Source organism: Sciurus vulgaris (genome assembly GCF_902686455.1).
Source record: "Sciurus vulgaris genome assembly, chromosome: 14".
Lineage (NCBI taxonomy): Eukaryota > Metazoa > Chordata > Mammalia > Rodentia > Sciuridae > Sciurus > Sciurus vulgaris.
In genome coordinates, this window is record NC_136475.1 from 57,954,952 (window position 1) to 57,979,236 (window position 24,285).

General features: G+C 40.1%; 1 protein-coding gene across 2 annotated transcripts in view; it reads left to right on the top strand.

The window, feature by feature from the left end:
* Positions 1–23,801, top strand: part of FSHR (follicle stimulating hormone receptor) — a gene marked incomplete at both ends in the record, with an annotated part of 150,949 nt that extends 127,148 nt beyond the window's left edge. The window contains 6 exons of one of the 2 annotated variants that reach the window (XM_079111628.1): positions 1,286–1,357; positions 2,854–2,931; positions 6,481–6,549; positions 6,658–6,732; positions 18,018–18,203; positions 22,568–23,801. In XM_079111628.1, coding sequence (XP_078967754.1) covers positions 1,286–1,357; positions 2,854–2,931; positions 6,481–6,549; positions 6,658–6,732; positions 18,018–18,203; positions 22,568–23,801 — 1,714 coding nt within the window. The remainder of the gene's footprint in view (positions 1–1,285; positions 1,358–2,853; positions 2,932–6,480; positions 6,550–6,657; positions 6,733–18,017; positions 18,204–22,567) is intronic. The other variant, XM_079111629.1, reaches the window with a different exon arrangement.
* Between the last annotated feature and the right edge of the window lie 484 nt (positions 23,802–24,285).

The following is a 24,285-nucleotide window of genomic DNA, read 5'->3' on the forward strand; positions in this document are numbered from 1 at the left end:
AGTGTCATAAATTCCAAAAAGCTCACAGTCCTTTACAATAATGAGTATATCAATAAGGGTTCTGTAGGTTTTGAACAACAAAGACCAACTCTAGTTTAGGTAAGACTCACAAAGAAGGAAATGGGAGTAGAGAGATACTGGAAAGTTTCTGAGCAGTTTATGGGAGTGAGGGAAACGCTGAAGAACAGTGTGTCAGATAATTCTCATGTGCTACTTGTGGCAGCCACCTCCATGCAGATTTCATCCAGCTTAATGTAGGTGCAACTTGACAACACCTAGCTAGCTTTGTGTATTTCTCACTTCCTGCTCTGGGGCTTCTTCTATACCATGGTAAGGGTGTCCATTAGGACTCAGAGGTATTCACAAATATCCAAGACAGAAGTGGGCATTAATACCATGGTGTCACCTTTGACCAATAGGAAACTTAAGCTATGAATAAATCCTTCCCTTCACTACTCTCCTCTACTAAGATCAACAAATCTGATAAATGTTTTGAAAATCTCCTAAATCATGTCCTTGAGACTAAGGAACAATCACCAGTAGTGGTGGCTGACTTGATAATTCATCCTGATATTGATTAGCTTTCCTCCTTCCCTGTTTCACACTTCCTATCCAGGATACTCTGAATCATACAGCCAATTATATTACAAACAGGCCAGCCTTCATCTCAGGTTCTCAGGCTCTACTTACTGAGGAAGCCAAACCAAGACAACTAGGCCTTGGGAAGGAGCCAGGGTAGGTCTAGAATGGTCAGGTTTAGAAATTTATGGACCATCCCTTAGGTAATAACAGCAGAAGACTCAGCTTTAAGCAGTCCTCAATCATTCCCAGGAGAAAGTCTGATTTACCCAGCTTAGGTCATATGCATACTGAGTTCAAAGGGCAAAGAATATGATGTTCCAATTCCAACAGAATCACTTGGAGCAGGGAAGGGACAGTTCTATAAAAAGTATGCCAAGACTGTAAATAGGAAATAACTTAGGAATGACTTGTTATCTAGTCGGAATTTATTTTGGAGTCATGCTAACTTATCAATCTTTAAAAGTAGTGTGTTGGATCCTTTGTCACCAAAGTGTTAGTTTCTTTGGTCTAAGGAATCAACAGTGTACTCTATCCTGATTAGTATCTTAAAATAGAGAACATAAGCATAATTTAGGTATATTATGGACTTTTCTGGTAGATTTTTCTGATAGTTCAAAATTGATATTTTGAATTTGGAAAGTTCATACCCTAACAACTGTTTAAATAGCAGTTTCATTTTCCCTCTCATTTTGTCTCTCTCTAGGTTAATATCAAACACGGGCATTAAGCACTTGCCAGCTGTTCACAAGATTCAATCTCTGCAAAAGGTTTTACTGTAAGTTTTTCACTAGACTGTATTTTAGTCACCTTTCTGTCACTGTAACAAATACCTGAGATAATTAACTTATAAAGAGAAAAGGTTTATTTTGGCTCACAGTTTTAGAGATTTTAGTCCATGATAAGGTGGCCCTGTTGCTTTGTGCTTGTAGCAACACATCATGGCAGGAGGACATGGTCAAGCAAAACTGCTCACCCCATAGCCAGGAAGCAGAAGAGAGAACAAGGAAACTCATCCCCAAAGACCCAGAGACTTCCCACTATGCCCTGCCTCTTAAAGCTTCCACCACCTTCCAAGAGTACCAAGCTGGGGACCAAGCCTTTAACACATTGGCCTTTGGGGGACACTCAAGATCCAAACCATAGCAAGCAGTTACCAAATCTACCTAGTGTTGGTCTTACTCAACAGCCTTCCAGGCCTCTAATATGTATTATGTGGTTGGTCTGTGTCCTCTAAATGTGTTTCCCTGGATGAGCAGAGATAGGAAGACAAGCAGCAAGGTCTTTGGTTTTATCTACAGGTCAGCCAATCTCAGTTCAGAGGAAGTCAACAGGCTCCTCAACAAGTGTTATTATCACCAAACAAGCTTGTAGCAAAATCAGTCTCTCCTGTTTTCACTAATTAATGCTTTGTTACTGTCTCCTGCAACTCCTCCTGTATTCCATCACCCTTTCCTCTTTCCTCCAGATTTCCTATGCTGCCTAATGCATAAGGAAACTGACAAGTTCATACTAAAGTATTAGGGACATGGTGTGTTTGCACCTGTATTTCAAAATGGGAGGGGAGAATCAAGGTATAATGTCAGCTTACTTTCCAATAGTGAAATTAGAAGAATATGGACAGACCCCAAAGGAAGAAATTAGGAAGAGGTATAAAGAGCTAAGGAGTGGAGAAAAATAATTTAGAGCTTCTCAAATGGTTTCAAGCTGTTTTCTACTTCTATATTTATATGTTAGAATAAACCTACTATATAAGTTTGATGGGAGGGCAAGAAATACAAACAGAAAGATAAGATTTCCTCACCCTTTAATTCAGGAAGAGAAAATTTGTTCTGTGACCAAGGAGAATATACAGAAGAAAACAAACTGTAATAAAAGGATTGAGATTGCAGAAAGAAGGTCCACCTAAGGTGAACAGAGAAGTTTAATAGGGAGGTGGCAGGTCAGTTTTAGTCTCTTTATCATGTTAAGCAGAGAGACCAACTGTGGAAACAAGGCTATAAATGACTGTTAGAACACAGTGACATTAGGTAAGAAAACCTTCAGAGAGAAGACACTACATGTCTGCAATTCCATCTTTAAGAAGAACTGACATACGAAAGATAAATTAGAGACTATTTATTTCCCCAACTTTGAACTCATTATCCTCTGAACAAAAATTATATGAAAACATTACCTCAACTAAAGATCACAGCCTTGCCAGTAATATAAATGAGAGAAGGTTTCCTAAGTGGAGCCAACACCAGTATCTAATTTGTCTGTACTTTCTTCCAGAGACATTCAAGATAACATAAACATCCACATGGTTCAAAGAAATTCTTTCATGGGGCTGAGTTTTGAGAGTGTGATTCTGTAAGTAAGGGGAAAGGAATCCAATGGAGTAACATTTGATTTTTCACTTAATGATCTCTTTCTCATAATGGGATACTCCTTCTTTGTTTGGATAACTGGAATTTCACCTTTTAAATCTCTCTCTGGTTCTGTGTCTTCCTCTCATCTTTACATTTCAGAATCACAACATGGAGTCATGTTAATAATTTATGATGCCATGGTGTGATTCAAGTATTTAAAATTGCTCTTTGAATGATGGTCTCCTGTGAGGCAACATCTGTTCCAAAGGACAGAATAACTCATGCATCAATAAAGCTAGTTATTGCCTGGCAAGGCTTCTGTTGCCTAAAGAAAAAGACCAGGAAGGAGACTGAAGTGGGAAGATATGGCTACTCTCTCCTAAACATATTAAGCAGGCCCATGCTGAGCAAAAGATGACTTCTCATTTTCTTGGAATGATCACATTTTTTAATGAGCTTGAGTTACTCCCTCTGACTTCTGGGGGACAAGTTTTTAAATGCATGCTGCATCATTAATGAACAACCTTCTAATCTTTTGTGCCTGTATCTAGCATGGCAGTTTACTCATTCTCTATGATACCCAAGAGACAGGCCTATTGGGGCTACCAGAGCATTCATGGGATCCACGAAAGTTAGATGGACAGAGTGACATTTGGGGAACCAGTATTTGCAATCACATCTGTAAGAAAAATATTTTATCTTTCCATTTTGAAAATTTTTACTGGGTTTTTGTGACATGATTTCTCATAATTTTGTTTTTTAATAAACTTTATTGTGTATATTTAACTAAAAGATACAAAAGAAATGCATAGTTCCTTTCTGCCCTTCCCTAATTCCTGATGGACACTGGGTGAATTCTCCAGAATTTAGGAACACACTTCTCAAGACAGAATGGTTTACTTTAAGAACTCAAGCTTTTCAGACATGTCTCTAAAGTACATTTTCACACTTGTGAGGAACATCTGTTTCTTACCTTGACCGATCCTTAATCCATAGATACAGCATCAGAAGATTCATACCCAACACAGCTTACGTCTCCAGTTGTCCTTAGTTTGGGTGTTTTATCTAATGCAGGGGTGCTTTCCCCCAATAGTGTGAAAAGCATGGCAAATTGCACTGAAGACTGAGGAAGCTTTCTAACAAACACTCAAGGAAGGATTATCAGACACTTGCCTGTGACTTGGGGAAATGAGCAGTGAATGCCCGTGGTGTGGAGGCCTCTGAGCCTTTCCACACCCTCCCTAAGCCATTGCAAGTAGAGGAACTACATGGGGAAAGCACCCATGTAGAACTAGGCCAGGAGAATGGACTAGTTCCGAAGAAACGCAGTGAGGTGACACGCATGACCTCTCCCAGCACGCTCCGGCCTCTGGAGAGGCATGCTTTGTGTGTTTCCACCTTTCCTCAGTTTCCATCTCCCTTACCCGCCCTCAATGAGTTTCCATCAACCGTGTGCCTCTTACCTTCACTCTTTATGATGAGCAGCCTCTGCTGAGAGAGCACATGGTCTTGTCCCCAAGGACACAAGAGGGTTTAGGTTGTGTAGGTAGTTGTCATTATCATCATCATCACCAACAGGTTTTAAAATAGGCCCTTCATATCTTAAGAGATGAGGAGTGAGCTGTATGAATGTTGGTTTCTTAGTAATTTCCTTTAACCTAACATAAACCAAATTAAGACGTTTAGGCCATAATTTGTATTTTGTGAAATGATTCATCATTGAAATTTTAAAAAATACCATCTCCCTCCTCACATGATGATATCTATTGATTGAGAAATCCATAAAGACAAAGTTCTAATTTTTTTATTTGTTCTAATTAGTTATACATGACAGTAGAATGTATTTGAAAAAAATAATTTTAAATTAGCCTATGCTTTAATCATAGCAATATCTATTTGCAGGATATATATGAGCAGGAAGGATTATCTAGTCTATAGACAAATAGGAGGAGCCCACATGAATTTGCACACTCCTTGGGAGAGATTAAGGATCAACCAATTACTATCCAGAGGCCAAATCCAGCCTATGAGCTACGATCATATTTTAGTGATCAGGAATGCTAACATTGAACCTGAATTAAGCAAAACATCATCTTTCTAGAAAATAGAATTATTTAGTAGACCTAAATTACAAAAGAAAGAGAAGCTGAATTCATACTATTAAATTTTGAAATTGGTTGATAAAAATTGTGAAAGTTTTTTATAAGATCCTATATTTCTATACAGTATCTTCAATCTTGCCTCTTGGCCCATAAAACCTAAAATGTATTACCTCGCTCCTTACAGAAAATGTTTGCTGACCCTTGTGTGTGATCCCAAACACCTAGGGCTATACATCCCATGGGTTAGGCAAAGCTGCCCCTGGTACTGACTACTCTGGGCCAGGCTGACAAGTCAGGAGTCTGGATGTCCCAGGACAGGCCTACTCATGGGCAGGTAGAGGTGAACAGGTACAGTGCTCCGTCACACCTTTGCCAACAGAACCCATTAACTGGTTGCTAATGCTTTGAAAGATGTACCTTGCTCTTCTGAATTTTTAGCCAACTGGCCTTGCAGAAGAGGGGGCGGGGAAGTGCAGTTGTTCTGCTGTGATTTTAAGCATATTCTAGGCACTCATTGTGGCCCAAGAAAGAGTTTGAGTCCTAATACACAGGAGCCCCTCTGGGTCAGTTTTTTCAACAGTGTTATTTGTAAAGTCACTCAGGGAAAAGAAACTGACAGACAAACAAGAGCCAGTGGTCGGGGCCCTTTGTTGGCCCAAGGTATCCTTGAGTTCCTCAGCCAGGCAAACCTGCCCCCTGACTTCCTTTACACAATAGCATGACTGTTCCATACATACTCTGACCTCCCCCAGAGTCTCCCCATGCCCACTCACACCACCTCACCCTGCTAAGCCACAGTCTCTGTAATTGATTTCACTTCCTATCTGGCTTAACCCAGAGTCACTTCCACAAGCCTCCAATAACCAGGTTCCTATGGGTCACAGGAGATGTTCAAGTTGTATGACAACTTAATTAGATCACTTTTTGATGACAGTCAGGCAGCTGCTGTGGGTAAGCATGGGTGAAAGCCTTAAGGATTTGGAGAAAGGTAGCACAAAATGTTCTTTCTCTGTCTTAGAAACACTGGTTCAATAATTATATGATTTCTGTCCTTCAGAACAGAAAAGATCTTCATCTGTTTCTCCCTTAGTATCTTCTTCACTCAAGGGGGACACATGCAAAGACTGTAAGTTACAGGATCCGGGCTGCTGAGCCTAAATGTGTCTTTTAGAAATTAAATTTTATTTATTCCTTTTTTTCTACATGAAGTTCATTTATTTCTTTGAATAGATAACACACACACACACAATGCAAACTTCAAAAGTTAGGAGAGGCTATACAGGGACAAATCAGTCTCCCTCCTGCACCTATTTCTGAACTTTAAGGGTGGCATTTTACTTATGCCACTAACCTGTGCTTTCTGATCTTGCCCCAGTGCTTCCAAATATGAAACCCCTGTATTGTTTGAATCTGACATTATTGTTTTTTTAATGGGCCTTTTATTTCAGATGGCTGAATAAGAATGGAATTCAAGAAATACACAACTGTGCATTCAATGGAACCCAACTAGATGAGCTGTAAGTAGCCCTGGCTATTCTTCCAGGTCATTTAGAGGGAAATGGTTCTTATAACAGTGATATTTATGTAGCTTTGTGTCTCCCTTCTTTCCTCAACTCCATCCCCAGGAATCTAAGCGATAACAATAATTTGGAAGAATTACCTAATGATATTTTCCAGGGAGCCTCCGGCCCAGTCATTCTGTGAGTAACTTCCCCTGTTTCTGTGTGAAAGAGCTCAGTTTGTGTAAGTTAGAACTATGCTCTCTCCAGCTCAAAGAAGATTCCAAGATAGGACTAACAATCAGTGAGGTTGATTCTTATTCATGTCATCTGCAAAGAATTAGAGGGACATTTAAGGCTGATCCACAGTCTGACTTTCAATAAAATGGCAACAATAATAATAACATGTAATGGGCACTTATCAAGTGCCAGACAGTGTTATAATAAATTAAGAGGCATTTTCTTATTTAATCCTTAGAATAACCCTCTGTGGTAGGAACACTAGTCATATAGAAGGAAAAACTAACTGACTTCCCTAGAAGGGTTAACTAACTCACTCGAGGTCATGCAAGTTTTAGTAGCAGGGATTTAAAACCAAACTCTTCTGACTCCTGGTGCAAACTAACCACTGTGTTATATATGTCTACCCTAGAAGAAAAAGCACAATTCTTCATCCTCACCCTCCACACCTAGGAGACCTGTGGGCACACACTATTCAACACAGTCAGACCAACATACACACACATTATTTCTGGATCCTCTTTCCAGATCCCTTGGGATGTATTCAGTGCCCCTTGGCCCTGCATTGGCATCGCTCCCCTATTGGCACGTCCTCTTCCTGATTCTTCCTGCCAAAAGGGACTTTTCCTTCTTTTCTTTTCCCTGCTGCCCCTTCCATTAAAGCTCATCCTGAGACCCATCTTCTCTTCAAGTCTTTCTGATGACCTATCAGTGACTTCCTCCTGTAACTTCAGCAGCCTTTATGGCTTGGAAGTAGGAGGAATCTGCATCATGATTACCAAAGGGCTTTTAAAAAATGTGTTTTCCTGAGCTCTAAGCAAAAACTACTGAATTTACTGAAGAATTTACTTCAGGAAGAAGAAAGGCACCCAGAAGGAATGAGATGCAAGCAGGAACGGTAAGCTAAGAAATAAACTTGGGTAAAAATAAAGCTTTCTAGGTGGACCTTGGCCTGCCTGCAGTCGATGCAGGCATTTGAGTCACACACTGCACCTCTTAGTAGTTGGCACAAGCTCCCATGCATGGTTATCCATCTATCTACTATCTATTGACATTGCCTTTGCTTTCACCAAAAATCTTATATTCTCCTTTAGGCTGGAATCTATCTCTAGAATTAGATTCTGCATGGCAGAGTAGAAAGTCCACAAATGTTAATTATTGATGATAAAGAGCATGCTATGCCCCATACATGGCTCTCTGCCCCTTTGAAGAAAGAAGTATGTGTTTTAAGATAGATTTATCATTCAGACCAAGTTCAAAGATTACTCCAGAATGCCTGGCTGGAGACAGCAACATATACAAAAGCAGGTTGTGTCTGCATGATTAAAGAAGAAATGCCAGAGCAGCAGCCTCAGATCATACCCAGTTCCTATTCCTCTGTAAGCCTCTGTTTCCTCTCCTAAAGACTGGCAAAAACAGTAATATCTATTTTCAATTATTGTCTGAAGTTTCAAAGTGTCCATTTTTTTTTCATCCATTAAATAGACTTTTAAGTGCCAGCCTTGTGCCATGTGTGCCCTATACATTAGTACAGGAAACAAGAGGAGGTTCTTCTTCACAGAAGGCTAATGTTCTCATGGTGTGAGGGGGAGTCAGATGATAATTAAATATACAACATAATATATCATAGTACGACATGTGCTATGAAGTAGAAAGCAGGATACAGGCCTAACAAATGGAGAGTGCCAGGCATCTAGTCCAAGTGTTCAAGTATACAAAGTACTTAGAGCTTATAATGCTTAATGTTTCCCATTCTTAAAGTGCTTGAGAGGCAAATGGACTTTGACAAAGTGTTTCTGATGTATTCTGGATGGGGAGCAGATTGTCCATTTCACTCAGCTAAAAATCCTATGAGTTTTCGATGTTCCTAAATAGGCACCACTTACTGTTCAGAATATAAGAGTTATGGAGTATATTTCCATATGAGACCTGGACAGGTATAACATTGAATCTATAGCAGCTTAACCCACTGTCTGCTCCTAAAAACGTTTACATTGGACAAGAGCTCCCACTGGTTCATTATCCAATCTGAGGAATCTAGGCCCAGAGAAAGAAAGTGACCCTTTAAAGATCACTCAGCAGCTAAAAGCAACAGAGCTTGTTTCAGAGACTAGCTCTTCTGCCTCACATTCCCATATGTTCCTACCATACCATGTTTCCATGAATACATCTATTCGCATCTAAATGTTATTCATTAAGGCCCCCTGCAACTGGTGGCGAACTGAAATAGAGGGGAAGATAATTATTATGCCAGCCTCTCAGCCTAAGAATACAAGTCAGGAATACATAATCACAGCACAGAGGAACATCTCCTGAGGTTGCAGAATCAGGTTCCAGGCTAAGGCACTAAACAATGTATCTCATCAGAATGTTTAAGAGAAAACACAACACGCAAGTCCCCCAGCCAGCCCTGCTGTGAATGCAGGCAAGAAGCGGACTGTCACCAGCAGATGCAGTTCTGCAGGGTCTTTAAGTTACAGTCTTGTTGTTTCCTCCCCTTTACTATAGAAACATATATGGTCAGAATTAAAATTTATAGAAAGTTCAATGGAATTAAAAAGCACCACTCAAAGGGTCTAGAGTAATAATGCATTCCTACATCTTTTCATCTCAATGCATGAGGATATATGTGCAAGATCCTGGCCAGAAGCCCAGCCTATAATTGCTAGTTTTATTCCTCTCCCTCAGGGACAAGTTGATCACTTTACCATCAAGTCTCCCGTTCTGGAGCTTTCAGGTTAGTCCTAATGTCATTTAAGCTTCCCTGCCTGCTGACCTGGGATGCAGACCAATGAATGGCCTATCTCATTTCCCACTCTTGCAACCTGATACACCAACTCAGCTAAACTCAGCCTGAGGTATGCTTGTGTAGGTGTGCAGAGGACTAGCTCACCTCAGGTGCTATGAGTGAATGGTAGGACTAGGAGTGTGTGTGGACTGTCCAGCCCACAGCAGTTGCTGCTTGAACTAGGGCTATGTATGTGCTTTCAGTCAGATCCCAATCCCCACCACCAGATAAGACTTTAATATAGATAGTTGAATTCAGGAGGTTTAATGAAATATACTCTCAGAATATGTGAACGATGTCTCATGGAAGCAAAATCAGGCTCAGAGGGAAATTGAACCATAATGCATTTGCAGCAGAAGGTTCAGCTGATCCCACAGGGAGCTCTGGAGTTAAGATGATCCTTCAGAGTTGGACTGAACTAAGGTAGGGGCCAAGCCTCCATGTAAACAGACATTGGGTTCAGGTTGTCTCCAGGAAGGAGGTGATCTTGGGTCAGTCCAACAGGGGCAATTCCCAGAGTAGAACCTTGCTAAGCACCACTTCAGTGTGAGGGTTCTCAACTGTCTAGAGCAGTGGTCCTGAATTTGATTGGGCCTCAAAATCAGCTGGAGGACTTTTAAAACCTCAGTTTGTTAATCCCATCCATGAGTTTTCAATCAGCAGGGTCAGTGTTGGGGGTTTAGGACTGGTGTTTCTAACAAGTTTCCCAGTGGAGCACATGCTGCTGGTCCAGAGAGAACGCTGGTTCTAGAGATAGGATTCTCTAAGTTGAGAACTGAGAAGCCCTGCCCAGTCTCCAAAATATCTCCTCCACAAGGAAGAATCTTCTCCCTGCCCCTCAAGTTCATCTTGTCTTCTACACACACATACATGGGATTCTACCGGAGGTTGTCCGAGTGCATCCAAACTGAGGAGCCCTCCTTTCCCAAAGGCAAAATTTCTAGTTTAGTGAAGAACAGGGAGCCTCTGAACAGCTGAGGGCACAGGAATGAGTTATTCTGTTGTAAAGAGAAATTGATGCAGAGAAGCCACGGGCATGCAGACAAGGTACGCGGAGTACCGGGGGGCAGCCCAGCATCTTCATTTCCCTCTCCTGAGTCTTGACCTTGAACATCAGCAGCCATCTAAGTTCTCACCTAATATCCTGAACTCACTGAAGCTTTTTTTTTTAAAGCAATCAAGCAATTGCTGTTTCCTTGGGAAACAGTTTCCTGTGGGGAAAATTTAATGCATTGCCTTTGCAGGTTGGAGCCAGTACAATCATATTCTGATGGTTTATCAAATTGATTTGGCTATAGCTCAGATTCATTTGATAGTTCAGATTCAAACACTGAGTTATTTGTATAAGAATGATTCTCTTCCATTACCAGTGTACCCACAGTCCTATAGATAGTAAATTGCCTTTTTATCCCGCCTGGGATCATGAAAGAGAGGTCTTCTAGCCATCTGTCAGTGTAGCATACACCAGAAATGTGCTCTCACTTATGGAAATGATTGACCTGTAATAACATCTTTGCTGGGAAAAATAGAAATTGTTCAAATCAAATTTGTGGCAGTGGCTATAACACACTTTATTAAATGGGGCACAGAGCGCTATTTAACTCCTACCTCTCCTAACTCTGTCATTACCAACTGTTGCCTTTCTTGCCACTCTAACTTCATCCCAAGAAGCCTAACAATGTTAAAACCATTAGGATTACTAAATCTCTTCAGGGTCAACCATTAGCCTGTGGTGTCTCTACTGGTATTTTTCAGGATTTAAATTCTCTAAACCACTCACTTCCAGAATATAGCATGTGCTAAATGTTAACTGGAGTGATACTTTAAAAAAAAAGGCCATGGTCATTAGACCCAACCAGCTTCCAAGCACAGAATTAAAAACACCAACCCAAATTGTCCCTTCTGCCTTGTCCAGCCCACTAGCTCCAAAACCAAAGAAAGAAATCAAGTAAATATTCTCAACTGCTCACTAAAGACATGGAGCCAGACATGGTGCACGTGTAGTAGATGTTGACTGAACACCTATGTGTCTGGCACCAGGTAAGGTATAAGAGATAGACTTTGAAACCAAACAGTACCTGACCTAATGTATCTGGTGGTGGGATAAGCATTATCACCCACAACAATAAGCGCTGGAGGAGTTTTCAGAAGATATACCCAGCAGATACCGAATACATCTGTTTCATCATGTGATGCAATGACTTTTAACACATGAAGTGACACTGTGGGGAAAAGAGAGTCTATCATCCTAGGCCTGAATTTCTCTAATAGCCACTTCATCCTATTTCTACTTTCAATTCTTTTCCTTCCAGTTCATTTAACAAGTATTTATTGAGCACCTACTATATATCAGTTTCAAGATTTTTAAAACCAATCTTATAAAAATACAAATTGCAAGAAGTCATTCTTCAGCTCATATAAATTTTAAACTCTGACTGGCTTTCAAGACTCAGAGATCTAAGTACATCCCATGATTCCCTTTATTTTTCAAAATATGGTTACCCTGAATAACTCCTCTAAATACTCATCACTGTGCCATGATTTGTGTTCTGCACTTCTCTCCAAGCCCAGATTTATCCAATAGTCACTATACTAGTCAGGGTCTTCCAGAAAGTTAGAACCAATAGGATAAAGACATATGGAGATATGTGAGAGGGAATTTACTAGAGGAATTGGCTCAAATGAATATGGAAGCTAAAAAATCCCACAACAGACCATCTGCAAGCCACAGGACCTTGGTGGCTAGTAGTGTGAGTCAGTCCAATTTCAAAGGTCTCAGAATTAGGGCATAATTCTCAGTCCAAAGTCAAAGATCTGAGGGCTCAGGAAGTTGCTGGTATAAATTTCTGAGTCCACAGACTCAAGAACCTAAAATTTTGAAGTCCAAGGAAAAGAAGGGTGTCCCAGATCTAGGAGAGAAAGCAAGATAGAAATTGCCTTTCCCTTTTTTGTTCTATCCAGGACCTCAGCCAATTAAATGGTGCCACCCTCATTAAGGGTAGATCTTCCTTACAGTTCACTGATTCAAAAGTCAATCTCTTGGGCTAGAGTTGTAGCTCAGTGGGTAGAGCACTTGCCTAGCATGCATGACAAACATGGGTTTGCTTCTCTGCACCACATATAAATAAAGGTCCATTGACAACTAAAAAAATAATCTTTTAAAAAAGAGTCAATCTCTTCTATTTCTCTTCTGGAAATACCCTCAGAGACAAGAAATTATGCTCTACTCACTATCTGTGTATCTCTTAATTCCAAATTGACACCTAAAATTAACAGAGTCACAATAACCTATTTTCATAAAGATGTGAATGAATGATAACATTTTATCTTATTACACCTCCAGGGATATTTGCATTCTAAGAACAGAATAATTTTATAAAAGAGTTATAAAAGCAAACATCACATTTCCAGGACATGTGGAAGGATTGTAGCCACAGAAGCGGGGAGTAGGGGAGAGGAGAGGAGAGAACAAAAATAGGAATACTAGTTAAATCTCAAACAACACTGAACAAGATCAACTTATCTTGGTTCCTGTTCATATGAATTACTATGGATTTTTCTTAATTCATGGCAATACCAGAGGAATAATCTTTTTGCCAACCCAGAATTTGGAAATCTTGACAGGTTCCATGTTTGGTCTTTTTTTTTTTTTTTTTTTTTCTGTAAACACATGGGATACATTTTGATTCTCTGTACATGGAGTAAAGGCATACCATTCGTGTAGTCATAAATTTACACAAGGCAATGTTGTTTGATTCATTCTGCCATTTTTCCCCCTTTCCCCCCTCCCCACCCACCCCTCTTCTCCATCTATACAGTCCTTCCTTCCTCCATTCCATGTTTGGTCTTTCCAGCAACTATATGGTAAGCTTTAAGTAACACCTCTTGCCTTATCATTCAGGAAGCACTTTTGCTAAAGAATTTGCTTTAACTGAATTTTAAGTGACCTTGAATCTCCTATCAACCATTCCCTTCATCGTCATCCACCAGTAGATCTGGATTCCAGGATACTGACAAGAAACCTTACTTAGTCTCACTGAAGAAAAGCCACTTTGTGCAAATGGCAATGGTACACATATTTTGTATCTGTGATAAAGAGGAAAACAAAATAACAAGCTAGCTCTAGAACATGGAACAAGTTTCCCATGGGGGTTTCCCAGTCTAACATCTAGGCATTGGATTGTGTTCAAGTTTTTTTCATTCAACACATCATTCTGTTTAGTCCCAAATGCATGCCTATCTCCTTGAGAACTCTCACAAGACTGCTCCCTTCCTTGGTAACTTTGATACTCTTAGTCGCATATAATGCCTGCTGCAGAAGCATCATTTCACTGAGCTCACTTTAAATTCAAATTTTTTTCTCAGGCTGCTTTGTGCTCCTCTCCCTTCAGAATCAGTCCTCTTATATGACTTGCTCCAGCCTGTCATTCTTATCACAGTGTTGAAGCATCTCTGCTTATCAGACAACTGTAGATTTCATGAGTCCTGCCCTGTGCCAGCTACGATGCAGAACCCCAAAGCATCTTAATAATCTCTGCTCTTGGGGCATGTGAAATATGCCTGAGGAAACAAACACATGAAAAGTCAAGTAATTTGAAACCATAGAAAAGGTAATACAAGGTACAAATTTCTTTGTAATTGCTGGAGGTCAGAAGACATCACGGTTGACTGAGGCAATGTATCTATTCCCTTTTCAATTCTTCTCCAATGTCACTCCCCAGCATATCCTGAAATAAAGCAATAGTTTTCTGGGTATATACTGCTAAGGATGCCAGAGTCTTCAACCCTCAAACACAGAAATATGCAAATACAAATATCTAGAACATAAAACAAAGGAGTAAGTGGTGAGAGAAGTAAAAATTATACAGAATGCCTTTGCACACTTCATGGTTGTCAAGTAAAAAAAAAAAAAAAATACCTCTACAACTGTTAAGAAATGATGGAGATGAAGTCACAGAGACCTCAGTGGAATCTGCTTTGGTTCTTTTTGGTTGCATTAAAACTTAGTGGATTAAAACAATCATTCTATTTTGCTCTCAATTTCATGTTAGAAATGTGAATGGTTTGTCTCTGATTCATGGGATGTCAGAGCAGGTGGCTGGGTGTAGGGAAGTTGTCCCCTTCCCTTGCATGACTGGTGTATCTGCTCACTGGCATGTTTGTGAGCACATGCAGTGAGAAGTCTTGGACCTCTCTGTCCACATGCCATCTTATCCTCCATGGCCTCTCCATATGGCTTAGGCTTTTACCAATGTAGCAGCCTTGGGGTATTCAGAGTTCTTTCATGGAAACTTGGGACTCTACAAGATCCATATAGAAGCTGTCACTGCTCTTAGAAACTAGGCCTAGAACTCAAAGAGCAACACTTCCTTCGTATCTGTTGCCCAGAGATATCACCCCAGCCCAGATTCAAGGAGAGGGCAAACAGATCCTCCAATGGAAATAGTGCTGAAGAATTATCAGTCATCTTCAATCCATCACAGAGTATATTAGATAATAAGATAGTATTCCATGGAATATAAAAATTTGTTTCTCTTTGTAAATCTTCTACTGTGATTTTTTTTTTATATATTCTAAACTCAAGGGAAAGGCACAATTAAGAGATAATAGTCTTCTGTTTTGTATTGCTTGCTTTTAAAAAAAAATGTTCATGACAGGTAATGATTGCCTTGGTTTAAAGTGTTCCTGAAGGCCTTTTTAAAATGCTTTTATCTCATTCCTTAGAGAGATTCTTGAACTGTTGTAGACAAAATGAGGAGCTGGATCTCAGTCTGTGCTCTTTTCCACATTTGAGAAAAAAGAGGAGCCCACAGGCCAGATGAAGTGTGAACCTTGGTCACAGAGAACAAAATGAGTGCTAATAGCAGAACTGGTCAGAAGAAGGACTGCCTGAAATGAGAAACCAGAAAGATCTCCTACAACAAAGAAAGTTGGGAAACTCTTGAACAATAGGAAGTATAAGTGAAGAGCACACTAGAATAGCTGAGAATGTAGACTCATCATAGGGACAAGATTTCATGGAACAGACTCTTATTTGCAGGGACCCTAGATCTAAAGCTATAAGTCATAGGAGGGAACTAGAAAAGATAACTTGGGACACCAGAAACATTGCAATGAATGAGTAGTCACAGTATATACATGTGGTACCTAAAGCCACAAAGTTTTGCTGAGAGTTTGGTTATGGGGTGTGAAAGAGAGGAATCAAAGTTGTTGCATAAAAAACTGGTTGGAATAGGCTCCAACCTGCTGAAGGTGGAAAAGGATTCTGGAGAAGATCAATAGGTCAATTTCTAGTATTCAAAACTTGACATGCCTAGTAGGTATCTAAATGAAGATTGTAATAATGAGGTGGTTGAATATGAGTCTGGATTTCAAGGGAAAAAAGTAATCTAGAAGTAAAAATTCTAGCATATAAATGCTGTTTAACTCATAAGACTGGATGAGTTCACCTAAAAAGTAAGAAGTATAAAAGAAAAGAATCAGAGATAATAAAAAAGAAGCAAAGGTATACCATGGGTACTCTTAACAATGGGAGGTTAGAGAGGAACTAGAAAATAACTGGAAACTTCTAAAGAATCGGGAGATAAATATTAGTAAATATGAAGAAAGTCACAGGAAGCTATAAAAGTTCTAAATTCTATGGGCCTAAAAGCAGGTCATCAATAATATATAAAGAAAAATTAACAAAACTAAAAGTATGCAATAGTTAGTAAATAGTAGTTGGAGATTTTAATGTACTTCTCTAGTACTAATAGAACAAGTAAAAAATCAATAAGTATATGGAAGATATTAATTTATATGGACAAATTTGATCTAATTGACATCTAACAAGGAAGGCAATAAGTGTGATATTTATGGATACTACATAAAAGTCATAATTAGTTCTCAAAATATAAATCTGCCTGAATATCAAACAGGGGATCAGCTATTCAGAGATTGGCAATTTCAGATAACCACTTCTAACCCTAGGTCTTGAGGAGCAAGTGATAAGGGACTTACCAAAGTCTGGGCACTTGCAGAAACTGGATTCTTGGCAGATATGTCCAAGGAGAGCATTGTTTCTCTAGGGACTGGGAAACAACTTGATCGGGTTCTAAGATGAGTAACTTAGTGGTATTATGTATGGAAAAGTAGTATCAGTTTGGTCGGGAAAGAGAACTGTCAAAGAGGGCAACAGTTAAAGGAAATTTCAGTGGACAATAAGAAACCACGATCAATTTTTGAGCAAGAGAATGACAGTGAAAAGGAAAAAAAAAAAGTTTGAGAATGTAATTTTCACAAGACTGTGAGAACATATGGAAGAGAAGACATATATTCACACCCCCAAGGTTCATTTGCTCTGAGTGCCTACAGCTTTGACTTACAGGGAAAGCCGATATTAAAAGATTCTTTTTCTTCAATTATATCCAAGGGTCCCCAAGGGAGATGAAATGAACTCACCTGCTACTACCTCCATCAGAAACACCCACTCTTAGTCAAACCCTGGCCCCAACATGCCCAAGCTGGTGCCATTTAAATCTTCTCATTTTCACCACCTGGTCTTGGTTTTGAGGATTGCAGCTGCCATTGGTGTTGCCAGAAAAGTACCCACATCAACAGTGTTGCTGCCAAAATGAATGGAACTCAGAGTCCTACAGGGACTGGGACCCAGCTGAACCATGCCTCTGTCCTCCTGATCATTTATTCATTCATTCATAAATGAATCATTCATTCATCCCCGCTTCCCTCCCTGCCCCTGAGATGTTTACTAATAATAGCTGCCAATCATTAAGCACTATCTTTGGAAGTTTCTTATATTCCTTAATTCATTTATGTTCCACAAGAGCCTCTGAAGTAAATATGATTTCTACCCTCTCATTTTACATTTGAAACATGGAGAAGTGAGATAACTTGATCAAGGTCAAAAATCTAATAGGTATAAGATAGGTAGGCAAGTCTGCCATGGAGGCCAAGCTCATAACTACCACCTCTGCCCTCCAGACTTCTCTTCCCCTTAAGTGTGTACTCTTCTCACCTTTATCTGAAATTTGGCCACAGATTCCATCCCAGTTTGCTGGAAAGATTTTTATAGCTAATTTTATCGCGGAGGGGAATGACCTCAATCTCTCAGGCCTGTGTAACTCACTGGGCACAAACAGATGACAGAAGAGGAGGTGGTTAATTCTACTCCCCAGCAAGAGTTGAGCCCCAAATCATCCAGGGTGCAAGTATATCCAGGAGGCAGGGCAGCCTGTTATCTAACTCCTCTTACCAGGAACACAAAATCAGGGATCCTATCCAAACCAAACATCTGGTTAGCCGAAAACTGATCTGACCAAGGTAGGTATGAGAAACTGAAGTCTCCCTTCTCACTCACATGAGAATATCACTACATTAGAATGTCTGCTATTTAGCCTGTTGAGAGCAGAAATTTTTAGGCCCATAGTAATCATGTTCTATTTACCTTTTCTTCTTGTAGAGATATTTCAAGAACAAGGATCCATTCCCTGCCTAGCTATGGCTTAGAAAATCTTAAGAAGCTGAGGGCCAGGTCTACTTACAATTTAAAAAAGCTTCCCAGTCTGGAAAAGTTTGTTGCCCTTGTGGAGGCCAGCCTCACCTACCCCAGCCATTGCTGTGCCTTTGCAAACTGGAGACGGCAAATGTGAGTCTTCTATGTCAATTCCTCGAGCCTAGCTTGGGCATTTCCCCAGAGTAGAACTCTGTCCATACCTTCTACCTGTCTGTGACATGAAGAGAATCCATGTTCAGGGAGAGCTCCCTAACTAAAGTCCTGAGGCATATTCTGGATCAAAGATTCAGTTTTGTGGAGGGTTAGGGAGGGCTGGATTCATAATTTCTTTGGAAATGAGCTCATAAGAAAGGGTTTCCCACATAATGGAGCATCTACTGAATATTAAATAAGAAAACATGAAAAACCTCAAGCATAGCACCTGATTCATAGTTGATGTTTAATATTTTTTCTCTTTGCACCAATATGTATTAACCTTTCAAGTCCCAAACTCTGTACCATCCTGCTAACATCAAAATCAACTTTGGAGGTAAGAAGCAAAAATGCCACACCAGAGATGAATGTGCACATCTTTACATACCCCGACCACTCTAAGCCTCTCCAACTCACCTACAGATCTTAGCAACTCACAGAGGACAAAAATGGAGACATCTCTTCACTGTGGCTTTCAAGGAAGAGCAGCTTCAGGAAGTGCAATTTAAAGAGGATAACCTAAACACAGGCAAGGCCCAGTAGGTAACTGGTTAAAAAAACTGAGACAACCATAGACAGGATCTGGAGAGAGGAGAGAGGCAGAGGCTTTGGAGATGACACACATTTCAAACATTTAAAGGACACATTGGAGGTAAGAACTTACTGAATATCACTTCTCAAAGCTCTCATCCTCTCCCAAGATCACTAATACAACTCACAACCTGTAGTTGCACTCAATCAAACGATGCCTTTTCACTATTCTTGAACAGTAGCCCAGCACTAAGACAGCTGCCCTGTGGTATTATCTCACTGTTTAACAGTAGCCTCAATAATTCAATCTTCAACATATATTAAGCTGAAAATGTGGAAATAGCCCACAAAAGCAAGACAAAAGCAAGACAAAACAAAACTAAGAGCAACATAGCAGTCCATACCCCAAAATATTTCAAAGTAACTGGGAGCACTCAGACCCATTTGAAAGAAATGCAGAAAAAGAGCTGCTTTTCAGAATTAGTTCTGGAAACTATCCAGAATCAGGCACTCCTCACAGATTAGCTCAAAAGTCAGAGCATTTCTTCCTGACAACTGGAATTCTTAAGAGCCTGGGCTCAGGCAAAGGTTTGCCTCTTTTATTTTCCAGACAGGAATTATCCTAGCCAGGGCAAAAAAAGATTCCATTTTGCTGCCAAGACCCTGCAACTGAATACCTCTCAAGAGAAATCTCAAAGAATGTCGAGATCACTATAGGGGCAGCTTGTGGTGTGGTACTTGGTCAAGTGCCAACTTGCCACAGGAACCTATCATTTTACTATGCTGCTCAGCTCCTCTGGTCTTGCCACCTCCTGGTTGTGTAGACATAGCCTCAGGGCTCTCCCACCAGACATCTCCAGTCTACCTTATATTACCTCATGACAGGAAGCCTTCTCTGATCCCTCCAGATCAGCTGGTCCTTACCTTCTAGGTCCCTGGTGGAACTTAACATCAAGGCCTCTCAGGGTACAGCTAGGGGAGGCCCACATTTCTTCCATGACATTCCAAAATGTGGAGTTTGATTTTTACATTTAACAAATCCACACACACAAACCCAATATAAAATAATAATTCTTTTCAGAAGAGAATCCTTGGATTTATTCATAAATTAGTGTCATTTCATTATATACCATAAACAGTATGTGTTGGTAATGGAATTCAAGTTTAAAGTTGTATGACAAAATTGTTCTCCTGATCCTCATTTGGAAATAATGCTCATTGCATAAAGATGAAGCCCCTGTTACTATGAGGTTTTGGTCACTGGTCCTTCTGGACATAGGCTGGGTCAACCACACCCCTCATTTTGTCATTGAACCAGATATTTTCTTATCATGGTTCTATATTCAGCTTGTATTTTTTTGTTTTTATTTTATTCTTCAGTTCTTGTATTTCATCCATTGATTCATGATTAGATTTTAAATTGATGCACAGTGGCATATCCTTCTAAGTACCCGCACAGGGCTGAGACCCCAATGAGAACTCAATAAGTAACCACCATCATCTGTCTTCATAATCTGGCTGAATACTCACAGCCAGGTGCCATAATACAATCATACTTAGCTTATTTAATATTGCAAAGGTAATATCATTATCATTATTAATATTATTGCCTTCTCAAAGAGGCAGAAATTGAGGCTCAGAGATTCTGAATAACTTGATCAACACCTACCAAATTCATATCCAAACCCTACACTCTTTCTGTCTCCAAAGCTAAGGCTCTGGGACAGTCAGTTGTGCCCACTCTAAGTACTATTCATTGACTGATTGCAGTTCACAATTTCCAAACTGACCCTAAGCTGAATTCCCAACTCCTTGTCATGCTTAGGGTTTACCAAGGTACTGCAGAGGCAAGAATTTATTTCCCTCAGCTTCTATCTTTATTTCTGTTCTCATCTCAGAAACACACATTATTTACCTTACCCCCTACCTCATGTCAGTGAGTCACTTCCATTTCAGGAATGGGAAGCATCAATATCTAGAATAGCAGCGTTGACAACAGGAATCTTCACAGAAGCCCAACCATGAGCCCCAGGAAGTGAAGACTGTCTCTAGATAGTTAGGTCAGATCTCATTCCAATCAGCCAAACTACAATAAGCTCCAGGTTACTTACTTTCTGTTCCTAGAATTGGGCTTCAGCTAATCTAGAGACAAAATTTAGGAGTCACAAATTAGACTAAGAACCACACAATTGCCCTCTTGTCCCCTCTATGCTCATCTCAGAACTTGACTCACTCTCTTTTAAGATTGCAGACTAAACCAAAAGAGTATCTGAACTCTGGTTTCACTCAATTTTAACTACCTGTGCTAAATGTTTAGCTTGCTTAGTGCAACTTCTGACTGATTTGAGAAACCCTAACAGCTTATAAAACAAACAATGGCATTTTCTTCAGCCAAAAAAGAAAGAAAAAAAATCCTTTGGGTCAAGAGAAAATACTTCCTGATGATTCAGTTCACTTACCAGAAGTGAGAGAAGAGAGAGTTCAAGACTCTTCTTGTGGGGCTGAGGGATGGAGGCTCACTCTCTGTGTGTGTGTCAAGCACTTAGCAAGCATTCCTCCTTTAGAAGCAAATGGAGACTGTGCCTCTCCACTGTTCCAGTCACTTGTCTCCCACTTATTGAGAGTCTTTTGAAGGGTCTTAATATTCGTATGCTAGCTGAAATTATGTTAGTTTTTAAGAAAATGCATCATTTAACATTTCTGTGAACATCCTCCAATAAGGAAAGTGAAGTAGGGATAAACATGTGTGATTTTTTTTTCATTAAAAAATACTTCCAACATGAACCATACCCATCCCTTAAACCTTTGCTTCAAAATAGAAGTACTACCTTCTGTGTCTACATGCAGAGACTTAGTAAAATATTTATGCATGTACTGATATAATCATGGGTTGAATATTTATCATCTGGACTTTACTCAAAGTCATCTGTAAGTGCCTCTGTCCTGTTGACAAGGACTCTTGTACGTTTCAGTTTAAAGGAAAAATCAAGGCAGGATAGTGGGCCTACGAAGAGCCAGCTTCCCTCTAAGATGTTACAATCTTGAAATAAACCAGGCCCCTTTGCAACCTTCTTTTGCTCTGTTGGATATCCACTAGGGAGCAATTTAACATGAGAGAACTAGGCTTACCTTGAAGGACAAACTCATGCCTGAAACTTATTGTGGTGCCTGGGGAGTAAGATAATAAAGAACAGGACCCAGGTAACATTTTAGGCAAATTAGGAGTCTACCAATAGCCTGAGTACCAATGAGCTAAGGGATGGGACTGACTGGGAACTAACTACAGATTCTGATTCTCTAGTTTATGTATATAAAACAAGCAAACAAGTCCTCATTTGTGTTAAAGAGCAACCTAGTCTTCCAGTGATTGGAATTAGAGTAAAGAAATAAGAGTATGTCCTCCTCGGGCATATTAATAGATAGCTGAATAGAGATCAGGGAAGGAAAAGGGTAGAGATGATACCAAGTCTGTAAATTATTTGCACTTAAAAGCAAGGTTTAGCTAGTCCCAGGCGCCTTCCTCCCCACATTCAGGTTGTGGCCAGATGGTTTCCCCCGTGGGCCATCCAACTCAAGGAATATATATACAAGTTGTTCTATTCATTTACAGTAAGCAGCATTAACCCACGAGCTCAGCCTCAAGGGCAGACAAATGTTAGAAGGAAAAACAATCTCAGGAAGAAAACCCATTATTTCTACCCTGTGCAAAGATGGTGATATATTTGCCATTTTGGATCCAGGATGTTGATTCTATTCCTTTTTTTTATTTCTAGCTCTGAGCTTCATCCAATTTGCAACAAATCTATTTTAAGACAAGAAGTTGATGATATGACTCAGGCTAGGGGTCAGAGAGTCTCTTTGACAGAAGATGATGAGTCCAGTTATGGCAGAGGATTGGACATGATGTATGGTGAATTTGACTATGACTTATGCAATGAAATGGTTGATGTGACCTGCTCCCCTAAGCCAGATGCATTCAACCCATGTGAAGATATAATGGGGTACAACATCCTCAGAGTCTTGATATGGTTCATTAGTATCCTGGCCATCACTGGGAACATCATAGTTCTGGTGATCCTGACTACCAGCCAATACAAACTCACAGTCCCCCGGTTCCTTATGTGCAATCTGGCCTTTGCTGATCTCTGCATTGGAATCTACTTGCTGCTCATAGCATCAGTTGATATCCACACTAAGAGCCAATACCACAACTATGCCATTGACTGGCAAACTGGAGCAGGCTGTGGTGCTGCTGGCTTCTTCACAGTCTTTGCCAGTGAGTTGTCAGTCTATACTCTAACAGCCATCACCCTGGAAAGATGGCATACTATTACCCATGCTATGCAACTGGACTGCAAGGTGCAACTCCGCCATGCTGCCAGTGTCATGGTGATGGGCTGGATCTTTGCTTTTGTAGCTGCCCTCTTTCCCATCTTTGGCATCAGCAGTTATATGAAGGTAAGCATCTGCCTGCCCATGGATATTGACAGCCCTTTATCACAGCTGTATGTCATGACCCTCCTTGTGCTCAATGTTCTAGCCTTTGTAGTCATCTGTGGCTGCTACACCCACATCTACCTCACAGTGAGAAATCCTAACATTGTGTCCTCCTCTAGCGATACCAAGATTGCCAAGCGCATGGCCACACTCATCTTCACCGACTTCCTCTGCATGGCGCCCATTTCTTTTTTTGCCATTTCTGCTTCCCTCAAGGTGCCCCTCATCACTGTGTCCAAGGCAAAGATCCTCCTGGTCTTGTTCTACCCCATCAACTCATGTGCCAACCCTTTCCTTTACGCCATCTTTACCAAGAACTTTCGAAGGGATTTCTTTATTCTGCTGAGCAAGTTTGGCTGTTATGAAATGCAAGCTCAAATTTATAGGACAGAAACCTCCTCCACTACCCACAACTCCCATCCAAGGAATGGCCACTGCTCTTCAGCTCCCAGAGTCACCAATGGTTCCAGTTACATACTAGTCCCTCTAAGCCATTTAGCCCAGAACTAAAACACAATGTGAAAATGTATCTCCCTGTTGCATGAAAATTACATTTTCCTTTGAAGAGGAGGCCAAGGAATAGCTATCAGCATTTCTACATGTTTCATCTAATTGAATTCCTAGCTACCTGTAAGGTAAATGGGTCAGGAACTACTAATTTAATGTGACACATTAGGAAACAGAATTATAAATAATAAAAATTAAAATTCAATGCTACATCACATTTGTCTTATGCTTTAAAATGTTCAATTTGATTTGTTCAGATTATCTCAACTGATCCTAATAAAAATTCTATTAAACAGGCAGGACAGAAATTATTCTTTGAGTTTTACAAATGAGGCAATCAAGACTCAAAGAATTCAGTGACATGTTTAAAACCATTTGGCTTGTAAGAGGTAGATACAGGATTAAGTGTCTGACTCCCAGAGAACTTCCAAGGGATGCACCACAGAATTCAGTCAACAAATTTCATTAATGACCCTGGATGGGTTTT